The sequence below is a fragment of the Pholis gunnellus genome (assembly GCF_910591455.1).
Source record: "Pholis gunnellus genome assembly, chromosome: 14".
In the NCBI taxonomy this organism is placed as follows: Eukaryota; Metazoa; Chordata; class Actinopteri; order Perciformes; family Pholidae; genus Pholis; species Pholis gunnellus.
The window spans coordinates 21,567,214-21,580,441 of record NC_136541.1 but is presented as its reverse complement, the minus strand read 5'-3'; the positions used below and the strand labels follow the sequence as shown (position 1 = coordinate 21,580,441).

The 13,228-nt window shown below is 40.9% G+C and overlaps 1 protein-coding gene across 1 annotated transcript; it reads left to right on the top strand.

Moving 5' to 3' along the window:
* Nucleotides 1-5,093: 5,093 nt before the first annotated feature.
* On the top strand, nucleotides 5,094-12,036 carry LOC306706128 (putative ferric-chelate reductase 1; the record flags this gene model as incomplete). Its single annotated transcript, XM_079173038.1, has 6 exons — nucleotides 5,094-5,298; nucleotides 10,181-10,258; nucleotides 10,945-11,021; nucleotides 11,223-11,320; nucleotides 11,622-11,712; nucleotides 11,977-12,036. 6 exons carry the CDS (start codon nucleotides 5,094-5,096, stop codon nucleotides 12,034-12,036), a joined length of 609 nt encoding a protein of 202 aa, XP_079029164.1.
* Nucleotides 12,037-13,228: the final 1,192 nt, after the last annotated feature.

Genomic DNA, 13,228 nt, shown 5'->3' with positions numbered 1-13,228 from the left:
GAATTACCGCCTTGCAGTCTTATGGCATTTTGCAGTTTACATCCATGTCTATCCAAAATGTCATCACATGAACCTATTTTTATCCCGGGTTTGTGTGAAATTGTCTTAATTTAGCATATGAATTCTTGGGTTATGGCCATAAATGTGTTTTGTGAGGTCGGAGTGACCTTTGGGCTTCAAATTCTAATCAGTGAGTCCTTGAGTCCAGGTGGACGTTTGTGCCAAATTTGAAGAAATTCCCTCCAGGGACAGAAGGACAGACAACCCAAAAACATAAGTCCAAAAGAATCTGAACTATCCCATTAATGTTCCACTGAAGCGAGTTCATCAAAAAGCACATGAAAGCCCGTGGTAGCTTTGATATTACTGTGGCAACGGACTGGACCAGGGACAAAAATGCAGCTGAGCCACTTCAGACCTGGTCCAGAAACAGAGTTACTCCCAACTTCACTGTTGCTCCTTTTTCAACACCGTACCAACAAAGCTTTCTGCTTCTTCATTGTGACCACCTGATCCCTGTCATGGCTCTATTTTGCCTACACCTCCTCACAGAGCTTCCTTTAGGAGCCACACAAATCCTCATGCAACTTCACATCACATCACATATGCAGATGTACTACCTAACATTCTTCAATGTGGAAAAAAGAGCAAAAAATGATACAAATTTCCGATGCTGCTGTAGACAGCTCAACAAGAAACTCAATGAAAGTTCATCACTGGAGATGCTGTCCTTTACATTACATTCATTTAGCAGACGCTTTTATCCAAAGCGACTTACAATTCAGATTTTATCACACCATAGGCACAGCTACAGGAGCAATTTTGGAGTTAAGCGTCTTGCTCAAGGACACATCGACATGCAACTAGTGTAGCCGGGGATCATACCGCCGATCCTCTGGTTGAAGGTCGGCCCTGCTATCCACTTACCCACAGTCGCCTGTCCTGGGAACAGAAGGAAAATACAAACACGACACAACCCACAAAGGAGTGTGGCCAAACTCTCATCTTTCAAGATACGCTGCATACACTTAACTGTTGTTTACCTGTTGTTACTGTAGTCACAGAGCTGCTGTTGTTGTTCTTCTTGCTTACTGTATCTCACATAAAGAATAAAAGATCCACTGTTTTTGACAAGCATCTGTATCTGACTTGTGATTGCTGCTCGTCTTGGTGACAAACACTGGAAACCAAACAAGCTACAGAGGGACGCTTCAGCTGATAATTTAAAGAACATAGAGGGAGACTTTTCAACGACAAAGACCTGAAAACCAAGCAACTCACTGTTGGGGAAAAGCTTAAATTTCAATGGTTGCCAGCTTAACCATGGTAATTCCAGCTGAGGTTGTATGGGAACCAAATAGAGGAGATATAAGGTTCTAAACTCTGAATGAAGGAGCATTAACAGAGGGGAACTGTGGGTAATAATTAAGCTATCATCTGAAACATGACCTGCTTGAATGTGTACATGAGAGTGTCATAATCCACCGCTGAGTTGTCTCGAATACTCTCCTTAACATGCACATTTAACATTGTCATGGTAACAAGAGATGGGATCACAGATAACATCTCTTAGTGCAACCAAATGAGACACATGGCTACACACCAGTTACTCACCTGAACTGGTCTCAACGAGCCACTTTGGATCTCTGGCTTACAGACAGAGATCCAAGAAGACCTGCAGGGGATTTCATCTTGCCGAGATTCAGAGACCATTAAGCCGTCACTATATTGTAGCTGTAAAGGATCTCTGACAAACTTCTTTGTGTCTGCAGGAAAAAAACAGCAACTCCACAGACAAGGTGAGTACCTGGACCAACACTTCACCTGATGTTCAAACGTTCACAGAGAAGGTGATCCAGGTTCTATGTAAGAGACACTGGGCTTATTAAGGGTTAGTGGATCAATGTTTCTACAGATGTTTCTAACAGTTGATAAATGGCAGCTTGCTTTTACCATACGTGTCAACATTTCAATGATGATGAGAATTCACACAAGAGCGTGGTGTTAACTGTACCCACGTTTTTGATAAATGGCAAAGAGGAAAGAAGTTTATTATATAAATTTGAAATAATAATAATGCTATCTGTCAAATTCTCTTTTACCTTTGTTTATTGTGCGTTTAGTCCATGAATTTAGCTCAGGACTGTAGGGAGAGAGAGTGTAACCAAAGCTGTATTTATAAAATGATGTAAGAGATGCTGGATTATTTACACAATATTAGCAATATTATATTTTTAAATATCACCTCTATCAATACCACTTTAGATACAGTTTAATGCGCGCAGTGATACGTGTATTCAGATCAGAATCTCTTCCACTAGTTCTCACATGGAATACATTTATTGCATGTATTGTTGAAAGAAGCGACTGAATTGATATCATTGTAAGTTTTGTATGTTATTAGTAGGCTCAATACATTCTACATGCTATTGGATCATATTCACATTTTGTGTAGTCAAATGTTATTGCACTCAAGTTCATACCAATCAAACCAACACTATCAAAAAAGAAGAAGTCAGATGCTTAACTTTAGTAAAAGTACCTGCACAACATTACAAGTGAAAGTCTTACATTCAAAGTCGTATTGAAGTAAATGTACAGAATTATTAAAGTTACCTGTTCTGAGATCTCATCTTATTATATGTTTAAGGCATCAGTGTGTGTACGTAGCATTTTACTGTTAGCTGCTCAAGGTGGACTCTAGTTTAAACTATTTATATATAATTAGGTAGTTTTGTCCAGTGGTTTCCAACCTAGGGATCGGGCCCCTCCAAAGGGTCACCAGATAAATCTGAGGTTATTGAGATTATTAATGAGAGAAAAAAGAAAATTAAACTTCTGATTCACAAATCGGTTTTCATTTTTGGACTTATCTATAATATTTGCTCTTTTGTGAAATAAAACAAGTTGATATTTGATCTCTCCGGGCCTCACACAGCTATTTAAATGAAATATCTGAGAAGGACCCAGGAAAATGTCTTTTTGGTGGAACTAACAACTCGGACATCTGAAACATGAAACGTCTTTGAACGTTGCATGATAAGAAAAGTTACATGGTTTATTAACAAGTATAACAGGGGAAGGGTGGTGGATGGGTCAAACAAACAGGACTGTAACCCAGGAGACCGCTGTTCATGTCGTGTGAGAAACCAAAAGTTGACACTGACTTTACACTTGTTACATAATGTCGTTTGTTACGTAACACTATTTAATAAAGTCTGCTCAGGGCAGTTGTTAATTTAATGTAGTTATGTTATTATGGTTGTTATCTTACAAATGTATTATTTTAACACAATGGTTTGCAGAAACAGCCAACATTTGTTCTGGCTACTGGGTTGGAAAGGGCTCGAACTGAACCTTTCGGTAATGGATTATCCTCTTTCGTAAGGATCTTCATGGCATGGAAAACCATCTGTATATAAAGAATATATGTAATATACCACTTATTCTAGTTTAGTTTGATAGTTAGAAATATATGTTACTATATCAATGCTTTTTAATTTATTTTATATCTTGAGTCTTGTTAATCAATCTCGTTACTTAAATGAAATATTTCACTTTATCTGTTCGATTTATTTGTTGGAAGTTTGTGCAGCACTTTGACTTATACTGCTATTGTTTATTTCCGAATTTCCGAGTGAAAAGGATATCTTGACACACACAAATGTGATTTGATGAAGCCACTGCTCATTCTGCCTCATACTGTATGTCCCTCATTTCCTTACTGGGACTATTTGCCCGAAGAAGACCTGGTTCATTGAAACATCGGCAACACAATTAACGGGAGCTGTGTGGAATGTGCTCCTTGTGTTGGAATTGTTCTTATTTTTTTTATATCCAGCACCTACAGCACTAGAGTTTGTGGATGTGCATAGACTCTCTGCATATGCTGTAACATTTTGTTAAGGATCACATGGTAAACGGTAGGAAACCGCTGGTTTTGTTAAGGCCGTAGCCACCACTGAGACAAGGACTCAAAAGCACGACTCAAGACCAGGACAGCTCCAGACTGTTACAGAGGTTCAGTACACAGGTAGGCAGTCAGCACAGGCACACAAATCAAAAACAGGTGAGGCACAAGGCAGTCAAGGAAAAGCAGAGACAAATACCAGGTAACCGAGACCACAGGGAAGAAATGCTGGAACATTAGACACGGCCGTACTCAGGCGAACTGGCACAGACAAAGAGGAGCACACAGACTAAATACTCTAGGGAGGAGGCGGAGGAAGAGGAGGGGTAATTGGGAACAGGTGAAGATGATCAGGGCGGGGAAAGGTAATCACACTGGCAGAAAAATGAATGTAACATGAATGTGAAAACAAGGAAAACTTAACTGAGGGAGCTTGTGGAGGAGTTACAGGTTTAGTCTACAACAATGTGGTACTTAAGTCTATGTTATATCATGTAAATATTTCCCTCTGAAATGTACTTGAGTAGTATTGTGAAGTAACATAAAATGGAGATATACTGAAGTACAAGTATCTAACAAGTGTTATATGTTACTTCGTTATCATGAACACACAACATGTAGTTCATTTCAAGTCAATCCCACAGACACAAACACTCAGTACAGCATCAAATATATTCATCTGTGGCTGGTTGTTGAGGCTTAATTTTTGAAGATTTACATCTCCAGTATAGAATGAATTGGACACAGACTTCAGGAAATCAGATAGTATTATTGGATAGGAAATTGTTGGTTTTGGTCTTTCATCGGATTCGCTGACAATATGAAGAATGTAGAATAACGGCAGATTTTCTCTTTAAATATTTCCAAGAGTTACATTCTTACATTTTCATTTTCCGTAAAGCCCTCCATTGAGGCGTCCTCTAGAGTTTCACTTTATCATTTTGTTTCTCATTCATTTTCCTGGTGTCACGTGCAGAACCTCTTGTTCCTCCAAAGTCAGTATTCATTGGCACATTTGTCAAAGACCTTCACCATCTGTTTCTTTTTTTTATAAAAAAAAAAGCTTGGTTGATGTCACATGCATATCAGAAATTGGACTTGCTGGGACATTTATGCTGCCCATGAAGCAAACACATGTTCTCCACCATGTTAAATAAACAGTGCTGTTTCCGATCTGTTTCAGATGCCTCTTCAGGCCACGGCGTTGCTCCTAGCAGCGGTGTGTGTGTGCCGCGTGCAGGAGGGCGTGGCTTTCCCAAACGGATCGGTGGCGTTCTCCTGCGGCAGCATGATGCCCGTACACCCGCCCTACACTCCCTCCTCCAGCAGCCCGCCGGTCACACTGTCTACATCCAGCGCCTCCTACAGGCCTGGTGGAGTCATTACAGGTACACCTTTGCAGCAACGTCGCACTCTAAATTACCAGGAAGTCCATAACAATATCGCAGTGGCGGGCCGTGGATTTTATACCTGGGCCTTCAGTGCTGTTCTACACTTCTAATAACCTCATTATGATGTCACAGCTACGGGTTATTATTTGTTTCGTGTAAAAGCCGCATATTCACATAACACTGCAACATTTGACAAATGAAATAAAATGTTACATGAAGCTCAACACCAACAAAACACGAAATGCAGAGTGCAGATACATGAATACGAGCATGACGGGACGCTGCGTCATTACCGGACAATAGAGTCCAAATCAATGTAACACAATGACAAACTCACAAGAGCAGTCGCATATATTTATATGACAACAAAGCAACAAATCAATCCAGCAGACCTGCAGCGGATCCACGCATTCCACCACACGAGCACGAGCCATTCAAATATTATTCATAAAAACGCCACGATAGACAAATGAACAGGAGGAACAGTAGAGGTAAACAAACTAACTTCACTTACCAAATGTTGTCTATCCTCCTTTCTTTGCTGACAAAGAGTTTAATCCCAGTACATCAGTTCCAGTAAGAAGTCCTTCTCCATTCATCGACGCCAGTGATGACAGTCGAGCCTCCCCAGTTGTATTTCGCCGGTCGTCGTCGGTCTTCCGCCGCCGGTCTTTCGCCGCCGGTGGTCATCTTCGCCGCGCCGTTGTGTTTCCCTGCTAACGTGGTCGTTGAGTTGTAGATCCACTCGAGTCTCTCCAAAAGTACCGACGCTCAGTTAAAATGAAACACATTCACAGCCATAACATGTGCAACGCTTCTCCGACGCTGCATACAAATCCTTTTCCTGGCTGGGTCAGGGCTGCTAGCTGTGGGGTCGTTTCTTACTATGTCCAGTTTGTTCAGAAATGTCCTTCTTGAGAAAAGCGTTCCCAGTAACTCCGCCACTAAATCCATTTCTCCTCCTTCCGCCATTTCATATTAAAAAAACAAAGCTAGGTAAAATGTCTTTCAAATATTTCCACTTGAACTCTGTCTGCTACAACCAAAGCTCTGCTAGCAAGCATTATGTTTCGCATGCACATAGTCACGTGCCCGCCCACTGACCAATCACAGCACACTCTGCACCCTTGCGGCAGAGAGGCATCTGGACTCTGAGCTGCAGTAATGCTGACGTAGTTGTAGGCCTGCAAACCGCTCTGGTGCGTCCATGAATCTCAAACTAAAGATCTGATTGGTTGAAGACTATGTCAATCAACAATATCGTCCCCATTCAACTCAACCTGCACATGGAAGCACTGGGTGAGTCTGCAGGCCTGGGGCCTCTCTTCTTACCTAGAGACACAGAGGTGAAATCTGATTGGATAAAAGCTCTACTTAAAACAAGCTGCACTGGAAGCAGAGCAACTGAGGAGCACAGTAGCTGTGCAATGAGAAAATAAGATAATGGGAAAAATATTTTTATAAATTATAATACATATAAGAAAAAATTAAATGTATTTAAGAAAAAATATTAAATTATAAAATAGCTATAACTTTGTGATTCTGTTTAGGCCAGCAGAGAAGGCTTTGCGGGCCCTGACGGCCCGCCACTGCAATATCGTAATGAATAACTTGCTGTATGTGAAGCCATGTTTTACTCAACATCTTGTGTTTGTTCGTCCTTTCTCTGAACAGTATGTTCTCCTCATGTAGTAGAAGTACAGATTCTAAATGGTTCATAAGTGTGAATGTGTGAGTACTGAAGGCCACGTGCTCCCATTAATGCCCTCATTAAGATACAACTAATGGAAAGAATCTTACTTTACATTTTTATTTCCATGTGGCAATAATTACAATAATAGAAAAAGTCTAATAAAATGCTAACTTTTTGAAGAAATAAATAGACAGGTTTTTTTGTGCTTCTTGAGGATTTTGTGGTATAGGGGCCAGTAACAGTCTGTGGCCTTGCACCATAAAATGTTTTAGTATAAATCTATTATTAGTACAACAGGAAGAAAAAAACATTTTCTGTTTAAAACCATGGAATTAGTTAGTATTACCAGTACTAGTAGTATTTCCACATATTTAGTCTAGATATTTACATATGTACAGTACTTTGAAAACATCTCAGAAATGGGGAAAATTATACTGATATAATTTTTTCACCTAATATATATTGTAATAACATTAATATGCGATAATAACAGCGGTTAATGTTGATATATATTTATTTCTTTTATAAAAATTGTAAATGTGTTATGCATCACTACCTTCACTCAAGAACTCATCAAAGGGTTAAGAGGTCATTGCGGTTGTACAAGTTAAGAAACCATTAGGGGTGTAATGGTTCACAAAATTCCCGGTTCGGTTCAATAAGATACAGTGGTGCCACGGTTCGGTTCGGCACAATGATGGATTCATTTGTGTACAGGAAGCTGCAGCAACTCGTGTTTTGTCTTTAACACATGGGCTGCTGTTGTGCTTCTGTGAAAGAAGGTCACAATCTCTGATCTTTGGAGGAGGCCAGAGATCTGCTGCACTGCCGTTGCTTTCTGAGTGTTACAGTGTTACAGGTCCCAGCATGAATGAGCCTGATAACAGATTCATGCCTGAGAAAAACAGAAAATAATAAGACAGGCAAACATGTGGCTTCTTCATTCAGCATCTTCTCAAGCTATTTTATTTCACACTTCTTCAAGTGAAATCAATCTCCTGTATATGTTTTTCCATTTCTACATTACAAAACACAGGAAAAATACATTAAATTGTCCTAAACAAAATAATCAAAGTTTACACTACTATCATTACATTAACAAGTTACATTACTATGTTTAATCAACATATCTGTTGATAAAACATAGTAATAGCCACTGTGGCGTACGTGGGGAAGACACCATTCCAAATGGCGGCGCTGCTTCACCAGTACAGCGAACAGCTAACAAATGCTAACAAACATTCACAACACTTATATACATATTACAGTCACATTAATTAACATATTTAGTATGAATTGACCTACCAGAACATAAAGAGTTGATTCATTTCATTATAAAGAAAAAGTACAATGTGTAGGAGCCAGATAAAATCAAGGGATGTGATACAGGGCTAATATCAGCTTAGCTAGCACTCGACAGTCAGTCTTAACTCACGTAGCTACCAAACAACTACATTAAAAACACAAAATACATCAAATGTTTAGTACACATTGGTCCCCAATTCATATGTCATCTTTGGTGCACTTTACATGTTACTAACCTGAGAAAAACAGGAAACGCGCACATAGAAGTCTCGGGTCGCGAGGCGGAACCACAGAGCTGCACTGCCACCTACTGGGCATAGATAGAAATACACTTCTAAAGGAAGTTTTATTATGAAATCACATAATCACAGAGATTCGTTCAAATATCATGAATCAAATATTCATCAAATAACAAAAATGTGACTATACATTTTGTGTGCGTCACACTAGATTAATGACATCGGCCTATTTGTATCGTTACAATCAGGTAGCTTTGTGTCTGAAGAACATGGCTCTTCATGTCCATTCAGTAGTGAGGTAATGTGTCGTTACAGTCAGGTAGCTTTATGTAGTCCGTGATGTTCGGCCGTCTGTTGTCAGATGAACAGTGGGGGCTTTGGACATTTGATTCTCTGTTTGGGCTTTTTTTCGGCTGTAAATATAACAATCGCCGTGGTGATTGCTTTAGCCCTGTTTGAATCAGTAGGGAGTAGCTATACGCTACGGGGACAGTTTGTAGCGTGTGTGCTGCTGTTGGTTTTTCTGCTAAGCCAGTTTAGCATAGCGTGCCTCCCAGAACAAACGTGGCTCACCAGAGTAGAATGTTGTTCTTGCGTGGTGGGCGTGTCAGACAGCACGTTGTCTGTGACGTCGGGTGGTTTGCCTTGTTGAGCGCATTATATTTCCCACAATTTAAGCTTCTGCATTTTCAAAATGCAATAGTATTATTCAAATGTATTTCGGTTCGTAATGCGTACCGAACCGTGAGCCTCGTACCGAACAGTTCAATACGAATATGTGTATTTATTGTTACACCCCTAGAAACCATCTTTTTAGGATCATCAAAGTAGAACGAACTCTATATGTTCATTTACAGGACTGTCTCAGAAAATTAGAATATTGTGATAAAGTTCTTTATTTTGTGTAATGCAATTAAAAAAACAAAAATGTCATGCATTCTGGATTCATTACAAATCAACTGAAATATTGCAAGCCTTTTATTCTTTTAATATTGCTGATTATGGCTTACAGCTTAAGAAAACTCAAATGTCCTATCTCTAAATATTAGAATATCATGAAAAAGTATACTAGTAGGGTATTCAACTAATCACTTGAATTGTCTAATTAACTCGAAACACCTGCAAGGGTTTCCTGAGCCTTGAAAAACACTCAGCTTGGTTCAGTAAACTAAATCACACGTATGGGGATTATCACAATATTCTAATTTTCTGAGACAGTCCTGTATGTCTTTTTCTCTGAATTACCTCACTTCTCTTCACTCCTCCTCACCCTCTTGCTTCCCTGAATGTTCCCCCTGTACTCCCCTCTAAATCTCCCTGACCCCACCTTCCATCCCAGAGGTGGTATTGCGTAACAGTTCAGAGGTCAATGGTCATATTTAGTGGACCTTACTTTGACCTCACTCTCACTCTCAGACTCCTCGACCCCTTTCTTCTCTCCTCCATCATCAGATGTCACTGAACATACTTCTGTGCATTTTTATTTTTTAAATTTGAATTAAAAATGTCCCTCTCCGTCTGTCTGCTTGCCAATAACACATGCCTCTCTCATTTACCCATGTTCCCCCTCTCTGCCTCCTGCTGCTCCTCCACTCAATCTGTCTCATATTAAAATGAATCCTCCCTGATTCTCTCCTTGCAGTGACGGTGGAGGTGGTGAAGAACAGCTCCACAGAGTTCCAGGGTTTCCTGTTACAGGCCAGAAGCAGGAAGGGACTCGGTAAAAAAAGAGCTAAAAAAAGTCATTTAGAAGGAAATATGTACTGTCAACACTCAAATGAGCAGTGATGTGATGTTAGCATGTGGATACTGTCAACACTACATACATGGTTGCCATGGTTACCAGGTTAAGGCGTCATGTACCTGTTGGTGTCATTCCTGGAGGAGTTAGTTATTGTGTCCTGGATGCCCCAAGAAAACACTTGTGGCTCATGTTAAAGAGATGAGCAGGAAAAGTCAAAGCTTTGAGAATGTGCCCCTTTAACCCCTTCACTTGCTTATTTTCAGTTTTGACAACCAAAAGCTGATGCCTGGTTGCCAGCCTGGTTGCTAGCCTGGTGACGGCTTTTAAAAGTTAGTGTTAAGCCCTGTAATGTATGACCTAATGTCTTCACTTCCATTCATTGAGCCGCCCCTGAAACTGTTTGGAGGAAAGATCGCCTCCCCCTTTGAAAACCTCGGCTTTGGTTTATAATATTCATCACAACATTGCTCTTGAATGTTTGTAACAGGAAACGATTATTTAGTTGGCTCCTGTCGTCAAGAAATTAGTTTCATTTTCACAAATAGAGTGTTTTTGTAGAGTTACAACAACTGCAAATAGTTTGCATTGTGGAATAAAGGCTCAGACACATCACCAGGGGAACAGCACCAGTGTGGAATGATCTCTTTGTTTCCTTCTTCCAGCTCTGCTCTGGCCTGTGGGGAAGTTCACTAACATCAGCACCACCCTGTTTACTGCATTGCACTGTAACAACATGGAGGTATGTGTGAATATTTATTATTATCTACCAAAAACATTTCTTCACAACTATCTTTCCTTTCTTTTGAATAGCTTACTAAGTTGTTTGGTATCAATGGAGAAGAACATTGGATAATAGTAAATAGGTGGGCTTGTATTTTTATCTTTGTGAGGACCAATATATGTGTGTGTGTTTGTGTGTGTGTGTGTATTCTTTATGCAGAACTCAACTGTCAGTCAAGCGTCAGGAGTCAAGAAGAAGAAAGTACAGCTGACGTGGGAGGCGTCTATCAACAGTAACTATGGAGACATCTACTTCAGGTGGACAACGTTGCACTCATACACATGCCTCCTTGCTGACTGCACTATTTTCTTAACCCAAAGGCCAAACTTCTGAAAGCAAGCGTCTGAAACCTTCATGAAGCTACCATGCAGCTAACAGTGACTCTGGCCGTCTGGTGGTCATTAGTGGTACTGCACCTGAAGCTCTTGCATTGACAAACAGCTTCACATCCGTCACAGCAGAAATGATCCAAATCACCGGACCATGTCTGACTTTGAAACACTTGTTGACCTCCAATACTATTCATTCATTAACCTAATGTTGTATTTGACATGGCAGTGCCACTCTGGTCCAGGACTACACAACATTCTGGGTCCAGCTGAACAGCAGCACTCTGAGACTGGACAGCAGTGTGAACTCTGCAGCTGGAGTGAGTATGACTGACAGTAGTATTTATTTACCCATGTGCTGTGCTGACTGGTTGTGTGCAGAAGCAGCTGACTGACTGACTTTGTCTCTGCTTCATGTCAAACTCTGCTGATGGAACTACACTGCGATGCTGACATGTCTCTCTCTCTCTCTCTGTCTGTCTCTCTCTGTCTGTCTCTCTCTCTCTCTCTCTCTCTCTCTCTCTGTCTCTCTGTCTCTCTCTCCCTCTCTCTCTCTCTCTCTCTGTCTCTCTCTCTCTCTCTAGGTATTTTCCTCCTCAGCTCTGCTCTTCATCAATCTGCTGAGTCTGTCTGCCTACTGCTGACACACACACACACACACACACACACACACACACACACACACACACACACACACACACACACATCAAATAGTGATTGTACAATCAATATGAATAGAAGTGATTGTTATGAAAGTGCAATGCGTGATTCCTGGCCAGCTGCTCTAAAGAATTAGGGATCAAATCTAAATTCAGTCATCAGTTCAAAAGTCGCAATAAAGCTGCTATTATAATTATATAATCTTCATAATAATCAAATAATCCAGGGGTCTCAAACTCATTTTCACTCTGGGCCAAATCAGCATCATGGTCGCCCTCAAAGGGCCGGTTGTAAATATAAGACTGTGTAAATGTAACTACTCCTGACATATTGGTAAAGAACTGCAGTGTTTCCCCTAGGTTTACAGCTTGTGTGTGTGTGTGTGTGTGTGTGTGTGGGGGGGGGGGGGGATCAGCTCGCATCTCCACCACATCCGCTGGTGGGAGTGTGCGCGCGCGCGGATCGGGGCGGAACTTCTCCGTGCGCGATACAGAGAGTAGAGGGTAATTGTAAATTGTATCAAGTCTATCGTTTAACTTTTTTTTTTTTTTTTACTTTTTTGTTGTTGTTCTGCTGGCGGATTCGCGGGCCACATACAATGACGTGGCGGGCCGATTTGGCCCGCGGGCCTTGAGTTTGAGACCCCTGAAATAATCTGTGCTGCGCAATTGAGGGGGGCTGTGTGATCCGTGCACGTTTGTTTATTGGATCCAAAGTAGCAGAAATGAGAAAACGACCCGCAGCTTCATACCGTCCTCAGGAGACCATCCGGCCGGGAGGAGAGCAACTCCAATTCAGATAGCACCGGCGACGGAGAGGACGAGGCGATGGTCTGAGAGGTGTTTATTTAATCCACCATGTTTGTTTATTGGATTAAATTGTACCTCTCAGACTGGACGCTACAGTGACTCACTATCGCCTCTACAGGTACAAGTGATTATACAAGACAGGACGGATGATTAGCATGCTCATTTCAGTAGATGTCTCTGCAACACAAAACATGGACATCTTCATAACGTCACCATTGTAACCTCTTCGCATTCTGTTGATAGTGTTTATGTTTTTGTAACATTCTGGCCAGATCTTACACATTGCATCTTCAAACATTGGACAAGGAGCAGCAACAGACACACAAATGAAAGCTCCACCTACAGTTAGATCACATGACACTAAATA